The sequence below is a fragment of the Phyllobates terribilis genome, unplaced genomic scaffold (assembly GCF_046119375.1).
Source record: "Phyllobates terribilis strain yellow unplaced genomic scaffold, ASM4611937v1 Scaffold_7__3_contigs__length_470593459, whole genome shotgun sequence".
Classification (NCBI taxonomy): domain Eukaryota; kingdom Metazoa; phylum Chordata; class Amphibia; order Anura; family Dendrobatidae; genus Phyllobates; species Phyllobates terribilis.
This window is the reverse complement of record NW_027362767.1, coordinates 101,521,589-101,540,318: the sequence shown is the minus strand read 5'-3', so window position 1 is coordinate 101,540,318 and position 18,730 is coordinate 101,521,589. Positions and strand designations below refer to the sequence as shown.

The 18,730-nt window shown below is 42.5% G+C and overlaps 1 protein-coding gene across 4 annotated transcripts in view; it reads left to right on the top strand.

Annotated features, from left to right (window-relative positions):
- NOVA1 (NOVA alternative splicing regulator 1) overlaps positions 1 to 18,082 on the top strand; it is an 83,610-nt gene extending 65,528 nt beyond the window's left edge. For 3 of the 4 annotated variants that reach the window (XM_073639041.1, XM_073639043.1, XM_073639042.1), the window contains exons 3-5: positions 8,951 to 9,117; positions 10,025 to 10,096; positions 13,827 to 18,082. In XM_073639041.1, coding sequence (XP_073495142.1) covers positions 8,951 to 9,117; positions 10,025 to 10,096; positions 13,827 to 14,834 — 1,247 coding nt within the window. In that variant the 3' untranslated portion in view covers positions 14,835 to 18,082. The remainder of the gene's footprint in view (positions 1 to 8,950; positions 9,118 to 10,024; positions 10,097 to 13,826) is intronic. The other variant, XM_073639040.1, reaches the window with a different exon arrangement.
- The last annotated feature ends 648 nt before the right edge of the window (positions 18,083 to 18,730 follow it).

Sequence of the window (18,730 nt, the reverse complement as noted above, 5' to 3'; positions counted from 1 at the left end):
TGGGGCAACACATTAAGATTTCATTATTTTTGTATTTAAATGATAAAGTCGCTGTATTTGTACCTATGAGCTCCCCGACATCTGGAGCCAGTCACCACTGAGCTGCTGCTGAGCCGGAGTGGCGGAGTCCTACTTCCTCTGGAATCACATGGGGTGTTCTTGATCGAGACTGGAATTAAGACATAGATAAGATGCTGCATTAAAAAAAAAGTTATATTTCTCAAGGTTGTTAGAGTAGAATTTAAGGTTTTGGGAAATGTAACTACAGTGTATCTGTCTTCAAGATCAACTTAGTAATCGATCTTGAAGGACAGTGTTGCTGATTTTACTTCTCTTGCAGGTTTTTTTTTTTTTTTTTTTTGTTATTACCGATAATAATCCTTGAAGCGCCACAGTCCAATCACAGTGATGAGAACTTTGATAATGCTGTTTTGTCTGTAAATAAGTAATCACATCTCCAGCCGTCAGCGTTAAGATCATGCCTCCTGCAGTTCTGCTTAACATGCTGTAAAGGGAAGCAGAAAGGTAGGGAAAGAACACCGATTGTCACAATCATTTCGCCCTGTTTCCAGCGGAGATCGCAACAACTTCTCTCATGCAGATGCATATACTATATACGTACACTGGGGTCAATTTTATAGCAAGCCAATTATTCATTGACACATAGGTAAAAAGGCTCAGAAAGAAACAACAAAATGTGCTCCATATAAATATAATCAATTTAATAATAATTCATTTAAAGCATATGCAACAAAATAAGGGAACTCTCCTGGTGCTAGCACACACCACCAATATCCTGCAGGGCATTTTACTTGACGACCCCATATTTTCTGCTCTATGTTGGAGAGTCCTTTGTCTGATTCCCTCTCTTCTTTTTCCTAATGTGGTGTTTGTAAAGATGGGGTGACTAAAACAGGTTGACAGCATGCAAGAGGAAGGTGGCCCTTCTTTTGAAAGAGTCTCAGTAGACCCATTTCTGCCCATAAAGGGGTAGTTCCGTCTCCAGGATCCTATCCCAATATGTAGTAGTGGTAGTAGTAATAATATTATTAATAATTTTATTAATAATAATAATAATAATAATTATTATAGCAAATATCTCCAATTAGAAATGTAGTATAGTTCTTCTGATTCGCCATGTCTTTCCTCATGTGCAGGCATTGCGGGACCTTAGGTATTCATGGTTATAACTACTACCAACTAGCTAACTAACTGTCACTATATCAGTGGTCGCAACCATGGATACCTAAGGTTCTGCACATGAGGAAAGAGACATAGTGAATCAGAAGAACTATACTACATTTCTAATTGGAGGTAGTTGCTGATATTATTATTATTACACCTAATACATATTGGGATAGGATATTGGAGATGAAAATATGAATACCCCATTAAATATCATCTTGTACCTGTATAATCAGCAATAGCAGTGGGTTGGATAACATATTTTTTTGTTTCTTTGCGTAATATACTTTGTTTTGTTTGTTCTTCGTTCATTAATTCTCAGCCCCCATCCTTTTTTAGTCATTATTAGTACAGTACATGTTTAGTTAGGGGGTCTATATATAAATCTTGTAGACATATCTGTTCGTGTGCCTCCTTTTTTATATATTTTTTTACATAACTAAAAATGTACAAGTGTGGCCACATGTATAAAAGTAACAATTTTATTGAATAAAGACATAAGATATAAATACAAGATAAAAAAGTGGGTGATATCATTAGAGATAAAAAGGAAGTATAGCAAAGCTCCTTACGTCCAAAAACATTAGGAAAGAGGTACAGTCGTTATTTTTTCACGATGATTTTACAATGAGTAAGGAAACTAATTAGGGTACCATTAAGTAAAGTAAAAATGTATAGTAGATATAATTCAAGCAAAATTAGAGCTGGAGGCCAAGAAAGATGGCTGTCCCAAATATATAAGCTCTGCAAAGTGCCAGTTAATATTGATCAGTATTAGAAAACCTCGAAGATGTTATAATTGTTGGCTCTGAGGGATATATACCCTAGTTACATCCATATACATTTGTGAAAAACCATTATATGGTGCAAATATGTTCTACCCTCTAGTGCCCGACGCGCGTTTTGCCTTTTGCTTCTTTCAGGGGCAGCAACTTGATTCAGCGAGACTTTCCAGTTCTCTAGTTACAGTTTGTATAGTAGACCGAGGTGTTCCCCTATAACAAAAGAAAAAATAGTTGCAAGCTCACCATATCCTATAGTCCAGCATGCACAGAATGACGTTCTGACAAATGTAGGGTAATAGACGAGTAAAGGTAACCCAGCTTCTTGTGGGGATTATTAAAAATAGAAAATTTATTTAATCATTTTAAAAGTCCATGGCATTCAATGCAAAAAGCAGGGAGCAGGAAACAACATGTTGACGCGTTTCAAACGCTAACAGCGTTCTTCCTCAAGGCCTAGTTTCTAATTTTGATAGTCACCACCAGAAGCCGGATTACCTTTTCTCGTCTTTTCCCCTACAACATCCTCACCGGCTGTCGGCTTATAACTTCTACTCAGTCGTCTTTACGGTTAAAATAGTTGTCTGACACTTCTAATTGATTAACTATCCCCCTGGAAGAAGCAACGGCGAAACGCACATCGGGCACTACAGGGTAATACATATTTGCACCATATAATATCGTAGAGGTTTTCTAATACTGATCCCACTGGTTTGCTGCCAATTCTTTATATATTTTTATATATAGAGATATTCATTTTTAGAATTGCATATTAATATAAAGACTAAGGTTGTTCACTTTCTCTGCCTCTATGACAAATAACATAGAAGGATATGTATATATACATATATATATATATATATTCTATCAATCACAATATACATTTCCCCATGGAGGACTATAAAGAATAAAGGATTGCACACATGCTTGTTGTGGCCCTTATTTCTGTGCCTTTTATACCCTTTTTTGTGTAACTCTTACATTGTGATACTTAATTAGTGAATTTGGCATTACCGCAGAAGGAGGCGCCGATCCTCTCCTGGCAAATATATTGTGTCTCACTGATTTATACCGTGGTCCGGGAAGTACTTACCAAGACTTTTTTTTTTCTTTTGGCTTTATGTGAGCACTTCTCAGCAGCATTTTAATACACCTCTCTGTCCTGTCAGCTCCGTGATGATGATGAAGGACCCTGCTGTTCCTTTCAGACACTAATGAAGGCTGAAAGCTTTTAAACATGACAACATTTTCCCTGAGTTTGTTGATTTACAGCTTTTACTTTTATTACCAATGGTAACCACAGCTCTGGCAGCGTGGCGGGCGTTCGGATCACCGCTGAGAATTGCTATGCCACTTTATGGCGGCAAAAAGCACTAAAATAAAGGGAGATAATTCTTCTTCTACTCACTGACTGTTTGCCAGCAAACGATATTGATGGTGTCTGTCTTTCTAAAACTCGTAGTGTGTACCTATATACAGAATATATCTGTCCTGTATTAATTGGAGTGATTTTATTTCCCTGTACAGAACAGCTTTATTCAGTGGTATTCCTGACCTGAAGCTGCTCCTTGGCGAGCACTGCACACAGGCGAAACATTGTTACAGCAAGCAATTGTCCACTTTTGCTATTGCTTCGCTTTCTTTTGAACCAGTTTTGATAAATCCACCATGTTGTAATAACAGTTTTCTTTATTTTGCCATATTTATATAGAGTCTATAGGATTCGACCAGTTTGCTTCCCTGTTTATGTTTAGTTTATAGTATCTAACCACCGTGCTTGCTTGTTTAAATGCAATTTATGGTATTTAACCACTGAGCTTGCTTATTTATTGGCATACGACAACTATGATTGCTTGTTTATGAACAATATATGGTAGCCCACCACTGTGCTTTCTTGGTTATTTATAGCCTATGGTATCCTCCCCTGTGCTTGCATGGTTATGTAAAGGCTATGGTATCCACTGACTGTGCCTGCTTGGTTATGTAAAGTCTGACATCCCACCTCTGTGTAGGCTTAGCTATGTACATGGTATCTCACCACTGTGCTTGCTTGGTTATGTACAGTCCATGGTATCCAACCACTGTGCTTGCTTGGCTGTGTACAGTCCATGGTATCCAACCACTGTGCTTGCTTGGTTATGCACAGTCCATGGTATCCAACCACTGTGCTTGCTTGGTTATGTACAGTCCATGGTATCCAACCACTGTGCTTGCTTGGTTATGTACAGTCCATGGTATCCAACCACTGTCCTTGCTTGGCTGTGTACAATCTATGGTATAGAACCACTGTGCTTACTTGTTTATGTATAGTCCATGGTATCCAACCTCTGTGCTTACTTGTTTATGTACAGTCCATGGTATCCAACCTCTGTGCTTGCTGGTTATGTACAGTCACTGCTGTCCCACTACTGTGTAGGCTTGTCTATGTACATGGTATCTCACCACTGTGCTTGCTTGTCTATGTACAGTCCATGGTATCCCACCACTGTGCTCGCTCTGCTATGTACAGTCTATGGTTTCTCACCACTGTGCTTGCTTGTTTATGTACAGTCCATGGTATCCCACTACTGTGCTTGCTTGTTTATGTACAGTCTATGGTATCCCACCACTGTGCTTGCTCTGCTATGTACAGTCTATGGTATCCCACCACTGTGCTTGCTCTGCTATGTACAGTCTATGGTTTCTCACCACTGTTCTTGCTCTGCTGTGTACAGTCTATGGTATCCCACCTGTTAAGGGGGCGGCTGCAGACAACTTTATTTAAAAGGAACGCAACCGACCCCGGCAATGCAGCCTGGTGAGCTGCTGCCGAACACTTTCCGGGTGAAAAGGTACGCAACCAACTTAAACAATAAGCCCTTCCGTGTTACTGCACACAGGAATGGGTATAGCGGTTCGCACTATCTCCATTAGCAGCACGGGAGATGAGCGACCGGAAAACTATCTGTAGCCCTGTTACTGCACAGGGACTACTCTGGCGGCGCTAGGATGCGTGTGTGACTACACGACGGGTACACGTGCCTCCAGCCGGCGTGCTACCGGACTGAAGGGTACTACTCCACGTGGCTGACAGGCGATAGCCGTGGACAGGGCGTCTGCAGGCTGCTCGAGGTGTTAGGCGACCCCTTTGGCTGAGCCAGGCTGCAAGACGTAGCTACCTGCCTAAGCAAATCTAAGCCTGCCTGAGCGACCTGTGCTAATCAGCCGAGCGAACTCTGGCATCGGCAGGTCACGGAGAGAGCAGCTAGGGAGCACGTGGAATACACTCGTCCACACAACAGCAACACTTGCTAAAATGATCTGAGCGCGTCGCCATGTTTGTGGGCGGGCCTTTTAAAGACTAAGCCCTGCCCACCGACGCGCCATTGGTGACTTTACCCGTGGACCAATCAGGCGGTGCCAGGTCACCGGGTCAGGTGGGTGCCAACCCACCAATCATGATCCGCCAGGTCATGGACATGCTCAGTGCGGCAAATCCTGGACTTAGATTCCACAAGCCCTGTCTCCCTCTGCAACCCAGGCTTAACATTGCAAGGCACAACTACCTGGGAGATAAACAGTGCTCGCGGACCAGCTAGGCGTGGAGCCTGACGGCGATGCTGCGCAGCATCAGCCCTGGCTGGACCGAAATGGGAGACGACAGAAGGTCCTGGACCCATTTCGAATCCAGCACCAGACTGACGCCTAACATTATCCCCCCCTCTAACATCCCCCTCCACTTGACGCTCATTTTCCTCCATGAGCCGGTGGGCAAGGATGTGGTCCAACGGGTCACAGAGAGGATTCACGAAACAGTGACCCCTCCGGTGTACAGGGTACCCTCTTTTAGGACGGGAAGCAGGATGGCAAGAAGTGACAACTGGTTCTCTATGTGTGGGATCCTTCACGGGTGACAGGGAGAAAGGACCTGCCGGTCTCTGGCGAAAAGATTTATCTCTCGCACAGACGGGACACGCGAGAACAAAGTCCTTGACGTCCTGGCGCCACCGGGGCCACCAATAGGACCGTAGAAGGGACTTACTGGTACGTTTGACTCCCAGGTGAGCTCCGGTCTTAGGGGCATGAGCCCAGGATAGCACCATACTCTGTAGATTAGGGGAAACAAACGTCCTCCCCGACGGAACCGGGTTGGAGGACACTGCAGCCACCCTCTCTTCCTGAGAGTTCTTTGTGACATAATCTGACAAGGCCCGGGTCCTGGAAAAAGACAAGGAATCTGTACCGGATGTCGCAATGATAGGAGAATCAGAGACTACCCTCCGGGTGACTTTGACCAAACACTTAGATGTACAATTCTCACTCCAGGAAGAAATTCTCCCCGTATTCCAGTCAATGTGTGGAGTATGACAACTTAACCAGGGGAGCCCCAATAACACCTCGTCTAATCCACCGGGAATAATAAGAAATGAAATAACCTCCCGGTGGCCCTGGGGAAATGACATGGTGAGAGGAATCGACTGGTGGGTGATTTGTACATCCATGAGTGAACCATTGACAATACCAATGTTCATTGGTCTTGAGAGTAACTCAATAGGGATGGCATGCCTCTGGGCAAACGTAGATGATAAAAAATTGCCATCAGCACCAGAATCCACCCACGCCTTGGCAGTGACTGCAGCTTTACCAAAGGACAAAGTCACATTATGTAATAATTTGGAGGAATAAGTCCCGGAATTAAATACCCCTCCTCCAACGGTGGTAAGACCTACTCGTTTTACTGACTGCTTGGAACCCTTATTTACGGGGTGCTCCGAGATATGTGCAGAACGGGAACGAGAGGAACTAGACTTAGACCGGGGTACATCCGTAGCCTTAGGCTCCGGGTCGAGTGTCTTGGGTTTGAAAATGGGTCTAAAGGCGGATGGTGCCAACAGATACTGAGGTCTGGCAACCTCCAGCTCTAACTTGTGCTCCGCATGACGCAAGTCAATACAGTCAGCGAGAGATATTAACTCCTCCAGAGAGGTTGGGATTTCTCTGGTAGTTAAAGCATCTTTAATATGCCCAGCCAGACCCCTCCAGAATACCGGGATAAGCGACCGCTCAGACCAATCCAGTTCAGCCGCTAGGGTTCTGAACTGGACGGCATAGTGGCTGGCGGTGGCTGAACCCTGGACCAATGTAAAAAGCTTAAGAGCCGTATCATGCGTGACCTGAGGACCCAGAAAAACACTTTTTAGAGTCTTAAGGAATAGACCCGCATTTACTACAATTGGGTCGTTCCGCTCCCATAGAGAAGTAGCCCACTCCAGAGCCCTGTGTGAGAGTAATGAAATGACATATCCCACTTTGGCTCTTTCGGAGGGGAACCGTGCCTCCATCATCTCCAAATGAATGGAGCATACGTTAATAAAACCCCTGCAAAGTTTACTATCTCCAGAAAATTTTTCCGGGAGAGCAAAACGGGGTAATGGGGCACTTGCAGTGGTTGTAGAATTCACCGCAGCTGAGTTAATAATATTGGCTGCTAGAGTAGCCGCCTGGGTAGCTACTGCAGTGATATCAGCGACCGGAGCAGTTTGTTCCAGAGATTTAAGTCTGGCCTCCAGTTGCTGTATGTACCGCTGCAGTTGTTTATTATCGGCCATGTTCGGCAAGACCCTGGCGCTCAGATACTGTTAAGGGGGCAGCTGCAGACAACTTTATTTAAAAGGAAAGCAACCGACCCCGGGGTCCGCGATGCAGCCAGGTGAGCTGCTGCCGAACACTTTCCGGGTGAAAAGGTATGCAACCAACTTAAACAATAAGCCCTTCCGTGTTACTGCACACAGGAATGGGTATAGCGGTTCGCACTATCTCCGTTAGCAGCACGGGAGATGAGCGACCGGAAAACTATCTGTAGCCCAGTTACTGCACAGGGACTACTCTGGCGGCGCTAGGATGCGTGTGTGACTACACGACGGGTACACGTGCCTCCAGCCGGCGTGCTACCGGACTGAAGGGTACTACTCCACGTGGCTGACAGGCGATAGCCGTGGACAGGGCGTCTGCAGGCTGCTTGAGGTGTTAGGCGACCCCTTTGGCTGAGCCAGGCTGCAAGACGTAGCTACCCGCCTAAGCAAATCTAAGCCTGCCTGAGTGACATGTGCTAATCAGCCGAGCGAACTAAGGCATCGGCAGGTCACAGATAGAGCAGCTAGGGAGCACGTGGAATACACTCGTCCACACAACAGCAACACTTGCTAAAATGATCTGAGCGCGTCGCCATGTTTGTGGGCGGGCCTTTTAAAGACTAAGCCCTGCCCACCGACGCGCCATTGGTGACGTTACCCGTGGACCAATCAGGCGGTGCCAGGTCACCGGGTCAGGTGGGTGCCGACCCACCAATCATGATCCGCCAGGTCACGGACATGCTCAGTGCGGCAAATCCTGGACTTAGATTCCACAAGCCCTGTCTCCCTCTGTAACCCAGGCTTAACATTGCTAGGCACAACTACCTGGGAGATAAACAGTGCTCTCGGACCAGCTAGGCGTTGAGCCTGATGGCGATGCTGAGCAGCATCAGCCCTGGCTGGACCAAAATGGGAGACCACAGAAGGTCCTGGAACCATTTCAAATCCAGCACCAGACCGATGCCTAACACCCACCACTGTGCTTGCTTGGTTATGTACAGTCCATGGTATCCCACCACTGTGTAGTCTTGTTTATTTACAGTCTATGGTATCCCACCACTGTGTAGGCTTGTTTATTAAGAGTCTATGGTTTCTCACCACTGTGCTTGCTTGGTTATATACAGTCCATGGTATTTGATTACTTTGTTTGCCTCCTGGTTCTTTATGTCTAAGGAGATAAAAAACCTAAGCAGTAACGTGAGATATATGGTTCTCAGATAAAATATGCTCTAAACCTGATTAATCTTCTCATTTTATTAATGAAATCACATGTACTAGTGTTTTGTATATAAGAACGTTGATAACATTTTTCTTTTCTCTGAATCTAAGTGTAAAATTAGATGTTTAACAAGAATTGCCTTCTCTCTATAGGTACCACAGAGCGGGTCTGTCTGATCCAGGGCACAGTAGAAGCTCTCAATGCTGTCCATGGCTTCATTGCAGAGAAAATTCGAGAAATGCCACAGAACGTGGCAAAGACAGAACCGGTCAGCATCCTCCAACCACAGACTACGGTTAATCCTGACCGTATCAAACAAGTATGTGTCTAAAATCTAGAGATTTGTGTTGACAATGATCTCACTGCATAGCCCTAAACCAAATTTATGTCCCCAGGAAAGTCTGACATTAATCAGATTACTAGCTATGCTTACATGATCCAGGCCTGTAGTTACAGTTTCTATAGTAGACGGAGGTGTTCTCCTACAACCCCCTCACCGACTGCTGGCTCATATCTTCTACTCAGTGGTCTTTACGGTCTGACACTTCTAATTGATGAGCTATCCTCCCGATCAGCAGAAAGGGTTTGTCCAGGCTCAGCGCCCTACATTCCCATGTGATTGCCCCTTGTACTGCAGCTCCATCCCATTGACCTTACTAGACTAAGACATAGTCATACTTGTGTGTACGAAGGAGATCTTCCGAATCCCATTGATCGCTCATTGATGGTAGGCCCTAAGGATAAGCCATAATGTAAAAGTCCTGGACTGCCCCTGCAGTATTAGTGTGTTTTACGCTTTCTTTAAGTCTTCTACCATATTTATTGCAGAAAGTACGTAGCAGAGCCATTTCTTTCGGTCTAGTTTCTATCTAAGTGAACCCTTCAGAAGAGTTATTATTGTATATAGGCTTGCTGTTTTATTAGAAAGGATATTCCCTATTGTCTCTTACCATGGTGGGATTTTTTTTCTTCTAACTTTCCTGCTGAAATTGATTTGATTTCTATCACTAATCCAATCTCATCCATCCTCCTCTCACCCTTGCTGTTCCTGGGAATGCTTTTTTTCCGTTTTGTTTTTCCTCCCCTACTCTTTTGATTTAACCCCTTCGGTGCCAGATGAGCCTGCGCCACGTTATTTTCCGAAAAAGGCCAACGCTGGCAGCGAAGGGGTAAATTTATTACTCTAGCTGATTGAATTCTGCTTCTGACCCTGCTTTGTTCTGCAGACATTGTCATCATTACCACCAGCCACCAAGTCCTCTCCATCTGACCCCATGACCATCTCCAGAGCCAGCCAGGTACAGTACCATTCTCCATATTTCATGTTATTCACGTAAGGGAAGTGCAGCTCCATCAACACGTCAGGGCTCATCATCATGGGCAGTATAATTTTAGAGATAGCCAATATAGGGATTAGATCATAATTTGAAGTATTACCGTAGGTAACCTAAAGTTAGGCATGTAGACAGGAAAAGACAGATATTTTAATGCCCACATATACATTTGGAGTCAAAATAAATGGCAATGAATAGCAAGTTGCATATTGTGCAGAAGCAATATATGCAACAGTTAACGAAAAGCATTCTTCTTCTTTCCTTATCGTAGATTCCTCAGGGTTCAGTAATTATTACAGATACAGTCATGGCCAAAAGTATTGGCACTCTTGATATTGTTCCAGAAAAAGAAGTATTTCTTCCTGAAAATTATTCCAATTACATGTTTTGTTATACACATGTTTATTTCCTTTGTGTGTATTGGATCAACACAAAAAAAAAGGAATAAAGGCAAATTAGACATGATTTCACACAATTGAGGGTAAACAACTTTGTTTCAAGCATGTGATGCTTGTTCAAACTCACCTGTGGCATGTAACAGGTATCGGCAATATGGAAATCCCACCTGAATCCAGATAAAAAGGGGAGAAGTTGACTCAGTCTTTGCATTGTGTGTCTCTGTGTGCCACACTAAGCATCGAGAACAAAAAGAGGAGAGGAGAACAGTCTGAGGACTTCAGAACCAAAATTGTTGAACAATATCAACAATCTCAAGGTTACAAGTCCATCTCCAGAGATCCTAATGTTCCTTTGTCCACGGTGTGCAACATAATCACGAAGTTTACAACCCAAGGCACTGTAGCTAATCTCCCTGGACGTGGGTGGCAGAGAAAAATTGATGAAAGGTTGCAATGCAGCAATGGTGGATAAGCAGCCCCAATCAAGTTCCAAAGAAATTCAAGCTGTCCTGCAGGCTTAGCATACATCAGTGTCAGTACAAACTATCCGTCAGCATTTGAATGAAATAAAATGCTATGGCAGGAGACCCCGGAGGACCCCACTGCTGACACAGAGACATAAAAAAGTTAGACTACAGTTTACCAAAATGTACGTGAGTTAACCAAGATCCTTCTGGGAAAGCGTCTTGTGGACAGATGAGACTAAGATAGAGCTTTTTGGTAAAGCACATCATTCTACTGTTTACCGAAAACGGAATGAGGCCTACAAGCAAAGAACACAGTACCTACAGTCAAATATGGTGGAGGTTCAAAGATGTTTTGGGGTTGTTTTGCTGCCTCTGGCACTGGGTGCTTTGACTGTATGCAAGGCATAATGAAATCTGAAGATTCTCAAAGGATTTTGGTTCGGAATGTAGTGCCCAGTGTCAGAAAGCTGGGTTTGTATTCTAGGTCATGGGTCTTCCAGCAGGACAATGACCCCAAACATACTTCAAGAAGCCCCCAGAAATGAATAAAAACAAAGCGCTGGAAAGTTGTGAGGTGGCAGCAATGAGTCCGGATCTAAATCTCATTGATCACCTGCGGAGAGACCTTACAATTGCTGCTGGGAGAAGGTACCCTTCCAATATGAGAGACCTGGAGCAGTTTGCAAAGAAGAGTGGTCCAAAATTCCAGTTGAGAGGTGGAAGAAGCTTGTTGATGGTTATAGGAAGTGATTGATTGCAGTTATTTATTCCAAAGGGTGTGCAACCAAATATTAAGTTGAGGGTGCCAACAATTTTGTCCGGCCCATTTTGGGAGTTTTGTGTGAAATTCTGTCCAATTTGCCTTTTTTTCTGTTTTTTTTTTTTTTTGTTCCAATAGACACAAAGGAAATAAACATGTGTATAACAAAACCTGTGTAATTGCAATTATTTTCAGGGAGAAATACTTCATTTTCTGGAACAATTTCAAGGGTGCCAACACTTTTGGCCATGACTGTATGGCATGCTAGTTATCTCCAATGCATTTCTTCATAGTACCCTGAACAGGGTAAAGTAGGGCTCCGGGGAGGACCACCCACAAAGATATAGCATATATGGATGCTGAGTGTGATGTAGTGAAGCTAGAGATCATGGGATCATATCAGAAAAAGATGTAGAATATTGCAGGCCCTTGTAGAGCACTATAGTAGTTGGAGAAATATGTATAGGATGTACCTTATATAGTATGTATTGCCATTTACGATAAAGCAGGTGACATTTTTCTAATGATCCATTACTTCCATTATTTTTTGCATTGATTTCATTATTTTTAATTTTGTTTCTATTAGATTTATTGCAACTTGTATATTTATTTTAAGTGTTTTCTATGGTAAGAAAAAAGAGTGGTAAAATAAGGAATTCCCGATTCAGTGCTTACTTTCCAAATGTATTTGTGACCTAATCGAGATGAGTCAGATCTATCAGTGCTGAATGACCAACAAAATAACAGATCATCGGGGGAGATGTCGATTGGGCATGTCCAATTTTTGGACTGTTTGACATGCCAAGACTACATAAACCAGTTGCCCGGAACTTTCTAGATTACTGGTGTATTGTACGATGCTTGATATCAAGTAAACCTCTCCGGATGATCTAAATTTTGGTTACAAGCCTAGCATGTCGCAAGGACGGTCGTACGCCTCTCACCCCATGCCGAGGTCACTACTGATAACCAGGCAGAGCTAATTAGATCAATCATTTCATTACAATGTTACATTACAGTCAATTACACTCTGCGCTCTTTGGTCCCGCCAGCGTTTTTGTAATTTATGGGTGTACTTTTGCCTGCAAGCGCCTGTCAGAAGCTCCTCTCACTACCTTTGTCCCCCCACCAGGGTATTGCTCAACCTACAACCTTTTTTCTACAAATTAGTTATTTTCCTCCTATTCTTATACTCTACAAAATGAAAATCATGATGGCCTCTATATCGTGAGGTCTTTAAACCATGCTGGGAATCATACTGGTGTCATCCTGTAGGGATTATTGTATCCATAGAAATTCACTGGTGTCATCCTGTAGGGATTATTGTATCCATAGAAATTCACTTCTGAGAAACAGAGGTTTTGTTTCAGTACGTTAAGTGTTACACTTCAAAAGAAGTAAATCATCTGGCAGTGGAACAGGGGTTTATACCTTAAATGAATAGGAGTCATGTTAAAAAGAGTTGCAGGACATGGATGACCTCAGATTATTTCTGTTTGACTTGGGTGAATTAGCAACATAGGAAAATTGTCTCTTCAGAGAGGAAGAGAACTTGAACTTAATTGGAATTAAGAATGCTATAGTCAATGTCAACCCGTTAACGAGCCTTAGAATAAAAGCCAAACTTGACATTATTTGTAGACGTGTTTCGGGGTGTTTGCCTCTCATCAGGTCAAAGTAAGAGGACTGATTTCACTAGATGAGCAGCCTCTGACAGACATCTAACTTGCAGGGCTCGTTAAAGAGTTGATATATACTTTTGGAATTGCAAAGTCCAATAGGTGGTTCTAAAGTTCAAGTACTCTTTCTCTGTTAAGAGAATTTTCAGATTTAATTTCCCAAAGGAGCATTTCATGGCCTATAAGTCTCCTTCCAACCGGTTTCTCACTACAAGGAGAGACATTAGACCTTAATAACATAGGAGCACTCTGCTATTTGAAGGGAATATACTGCATTGTTTCTCATCAAGCACACACCACACTGACCTGTCCATCTTGCTTGCTATTGATGTAATGTCCACCTATCTTTCTTTCTCCTTTGGTTTCTTTCTCATGTTTTTCTGACCTCAGGTGAAGATCATCGTTCCCAACAGCACTGCAGGTCTGATCATCGGTAAAGGAGGAGCCACTGTGAAGGCAGTAATGGAACAATCTGGTGCATGGGTACAGCTTTCCCAAAAACCAGATGGCATTAATTTGCAGGAACGAGTTGTGACTGTAAGTGGCGAGCCAGAACAAAACCGCAAAGCTGTAGAGCTTATAGTGCAGAAGATCCAGGAGGACCCACAGAGTGGCAGTTGTTTAAACATCAGCTATGCCAATGTCACCGGACCTGTAGCTAACTCCAATCCAACAGGATCTCCATATGCCAACACTGCTGAAGTTCTACCTACTGCTGCTGCGGCAGCAGGGCTATTAGGACATGCCAACCTCGCTGGGGTTGCAGCCTTCCCTGCCGTGCTGTCTGGATTCACTGGCAATGATCTGGTTGCTATTACATCAGCTCTTAACACCTTGGCCAGTTACGGCTACAACCTCAATACTTTAGGGTTAGGACTGAGTCAGGCAGCAGCCACAGGAGCACTAGCAGCTGCTGCTGCAAGCGCCAACCCAGCCGCAGCTGCAGCAGCTAACTTGCTGGCTACATATGCCAGCGAAGCAACTGGGGGTGGTGGCACTCCAGGGGGAGCGGCTGGAACGTTTGCACTAGGCAGCTTAGCTGCAGCCACGGCAGCTACTAATGGATATTTTGGGGCAGCATCCCCACTAGCTGCTAGCGCCATTTTGGGCACTGAGAAGTCAACGGACGGCTCCAAGGACGTAGTAGAAATTGCTGTGCCAGAAAATCTAGTAGGTGCCATTCTTGGCAAAGGCGGCAAGACATTGGTGGAATATCAAGAGTTGACTGGCGCCAGGATACAGATCTCCAAAAAAGGGGAGTTTGTCCCCGGTACCAGAAACCGAAAGGTAACCATAACAGGCACACCAGCCGCCACGCAAGCTGCCCAGTATCTAATCACGCAACGAGTCACTTACGAGCAAGGTGTAAGGGCAGCCAACCCACAGAAAGTGGGTTAATTGCCCCCCGTCCTTCTTCCCTTTCCCAGGATGTTAACTTAATTGTCCCTTCCTCCTCCCTTCTTCTTTTCATGGATGTACTGTATTTTGCAGGAGCGATTTATATTTTATTTTTTTTTTTTTACTTTTTATTTTTGTTTTTGTTATTGGCAGGGGAAGTGCGCGTCGGGTTATTAATATATAATTATGCAAATGAACGCAACAGTGTTGACAAAGCGCATCTGTAAATAATACATGTTCTGCGGATGTTATAGAGAGGGAATTTTTTTAGTGTTTTTTTTCATTTTTTTATTATGTTTTTTCTTTTTTTTTTAATTTGAAGGATTTTTGACAGGTTATCTCTCTCTCTCTCTCTCTCTCTCTCTCTCGTTGAGGTTTTATTGTTTACGCGTCAAAAAAAAAAAAAAGTAAAACAAAAAAAAAAAGTTTTTGAAGCCTGCCATTTTACCAGCATTGTTGTAGTTGAAAATGAACTGAATGTAAACATGAAGTGACGAATAGGTTTTAAATCTTTGTGAGGGCTGACGCGTTCCAGCAATGCACTGCAGAGCCACGTGTTGCTGGTCCCTTCAGAAACCCGCACAGTTATCAGTATTAGTCCTAAGTGACTCTGTAACTGAACTACTGTTTTGCTGGGAAACAGCAGGGGGGTTTGGGTGGGTGAGTTACCTATAAAACAAAAAGGGAGTAAAGAAAATCAAAAGCACTGTCCAACATCACTCATGCTTCCTGCCCTGGGGTGGCAGAGTATGAGGAAACACATGTTTTGGAATAAAAAAAAAGAAAAAAAAATAGTTTTAAATTAAAACATAAAAGAGATATATATATATATATTATCTAAAAGCAATATAGTTGCAAAAAAAAAGCACTGTAAAAATATATATTAAAATGGTTAAAACTGTGGAAAAAAAAAATAACCTTTTTGGTAAGTTTACAGATCAGTGTCTTCATAACAACCTGTATGACGATGAATATTCCGGCTGGCCAGGCTACATTTCTATCATCGCTGATCCCGTCAGATTTATCTCTTCTGATGGGTGACGTTCGGTTTTCATAAGAGCTGTGTCTGTTTTCTTCCTCCATTGGGTTTTCCCTCCTGCCCCTTCATGCTGAAACCCTTTAAATCCCCAGTCTCTCACCCCATCTTGTTTTAATTGCATTAATCACCCATTCTTTTTTTTCCCTTCACTAGTTGACCTTATTTTTCTATCCGTACTCTGGAGAGACAATGATGTCACACGTTCAGCAACAATTGACAATGGCAGTGCCAGTTAACCTATTACTTGCCGTTGTTCGGGGCTGTGGCAGCTAAATTTAAAAAAAAAAAAGGCATTCCTCTCTATCATACAACCTCCAGCTTTTGATTTATTTTTTTATTATTAGGAACTAAGTAGGAGAGTTAGTTTATGTTTTTATTAGGAACCAAGCTTATAAGTAGGAGAGTTAGTTCAGCATTTTACAATTAATGTTAATGGCTTTCATTTGGGGTTTGTAGGACTGGGGTTTTAATTAGACCCCATAGTACCTGGCCAGCCATGCACCAGTTGATCCATTAACATCCTCCCCTCTTAGATGTAGTGCTGCGTTGTGTGCGTATTGGGGGATTTTCGAAGCCAAACCGCGCACACACGCAACAACTTAAAGTGCCAATTGTTAGCTGATGAGGTTTCATTATCTGCAACGACTTAGCGAGAGCGTTGCCTTTTAAAACGCTTCTGATTGTGTATAATTTTAACACTAGCGATCTCTTAGTGTTGTCAATGTAGATTTTACTGTGAACAGTATCTGTGATTTTTAGCTGTTTTTGATCCCTCCGGGGCTAGGCTACACCAGCCGCCGCAGGCTCCGATGGTCGTTTACCTGCATGTTCTTTTTCCGTGGGGCATCTTTATGTCGGCTTCAGTCAGTACTTCCCTGCATGCTTGTTTAGCTGAGGTAGTGTTCATTTCCGGCGTGTGTCTACCTGTCGCAGCGCAGGTTCCTCCAAGGGCCATTTTATTATTTTTATTTATTTTTTTTTTTTTTAGAATAAGCCTTTTTTATTTTAATTTTTGTTGTTTTTTTTTGTTTTGTTTTTTTTTTTCCAATTTGTCACCTCCTCCATGTTTCTTGAGTGCCAACTAGCCAGATCATTCTGTTTAACCTCTGCATTTGGGCCACCAAACCACATGAATTGTGGTCGTTCATAAACCCAGCATCTTCTCATGCTATGCATGCAGTCGTAAAAAAAAAAAAAAAAAAAAAATGATAAAAACTATATATAAAAAAAAAAATTCAATGGACAACAAAGTAATTAAAAATAGTAAATAATAATACTAAAAAAAAAATATAAATAAAAAAAAAAAAAACTAAAATGCTGGCTACCTCTGGATCATCAGGCTGAGAAATTCCCAAACAACAGTTTTCCTTCCATCTCAACTTCAATCCATTGATAACGTCCATCATAACCAACTCAGTGACATTTTCCGCTGCTCCTCCTGTGCAACTGATAACTGAACAATGATTGTGATGTCCTCTCGTCTGGCTTCTCGTCCAGCATCTCTCTTTCTGAACTGTGATCTTTTTTTTTTATTTTTAATTTTGGTTTACTTTTCGTTAAACTTAGAAAGATTAAAAAAAAGACCTTCATCACCATGTTAGTTTAACCAATAGTGTTCCATCTGTAGCGGACACTGAAAATGTGGATTATTGATTTAACACCTTCTTCCCATCAGTTCCTTTACCCCCCCCCCCAAAAAAAAACCTTCCTGCCTTATTCCTGTTGCAGTTTCTGTTCACTGTTATGAGCCCCGCAACTTCTGAGGGGTCCGGTGACGTGTGGCTGTATATCCTCACAAGCTGCGTCACGGGCTTCTTAAGGTGGGAGGGGGTCGCGATCCAGCCATTCCAATCTGATGATCAAGTCTATTTTTTTTTTTTTTTTTTTCTTCTTCTTCTTCTTCTTCTTTCTTTACTTCCATTTTCACGTTCTCTTTTGATTATAGAAAAAAAAAAAAGAAAAAACATTTTCAAAAAGAGAAAACTGATATATATTAAAAAAAAACAAAAAAAAGGAATGATATTGCTTGTTTTTAAAATGGAAAGAGCAAAGCTGTCGTACAACTGTGTTTTAATTGGTAATGGTTATTTATCGTTAATAGTCTCTGTAGCTCTGTAAGTTTTTATGACAATACAGTGTAACTAGTGGTTAGCCGATGATGCGAATATATTTACTCATATCATTATAAATGTGCTTTGTTCATCATGTACCATCACTGTCTCCCGTCTCATTATTTTCCTTGCATGTCACTAGTTTCAATTCATTTATAATACATTAACAGTGAATAATACCTATCAGATTTATTTTCCCCACTGTCCTGGTGTTAGCAGGTGCACCAACAAGAGCTCCAGGTCATCAGCTTTTCATGCTCAGATTTCCTTTAAAATGAACATGCTGCATTACAGACATTTTAGCTAAAGTCACCGGATACCACTTTCGATTACAGACGTCGGCCTCTTCTGACATGTTGTAGGTGGTATCCAGCAATGACAAAGCTCCTGCTTCTGGTTAACCGTGTGGTCAGATGGCAGAAGATATCACGTACAGTCGACAAGAGCTGCTCCTTGTCCGTATGTTCTTAAATTACTGTCTCTGTCGAGAAAAGTCTTCGGCATCCTCCGCGCCCATGTACATTGCAGCATATTCATTTTGCCAAAAAAAAAAGGCAGCAGAACAAGTTTATCACGATAGTAAGAAAAGCTGCTTCAGACTTTATTAAAATAAAAAAAAAATCAAGGGCTGTGAGAAGCAGAGAGGTGGCTTCTAAGAGACCTAAATATTTTGAAACTTGGGGGAAATGTTTCCGAACCCTTTGTCATATCTCTCTATCCCAACAGACTCTGGGAGTCATACATTT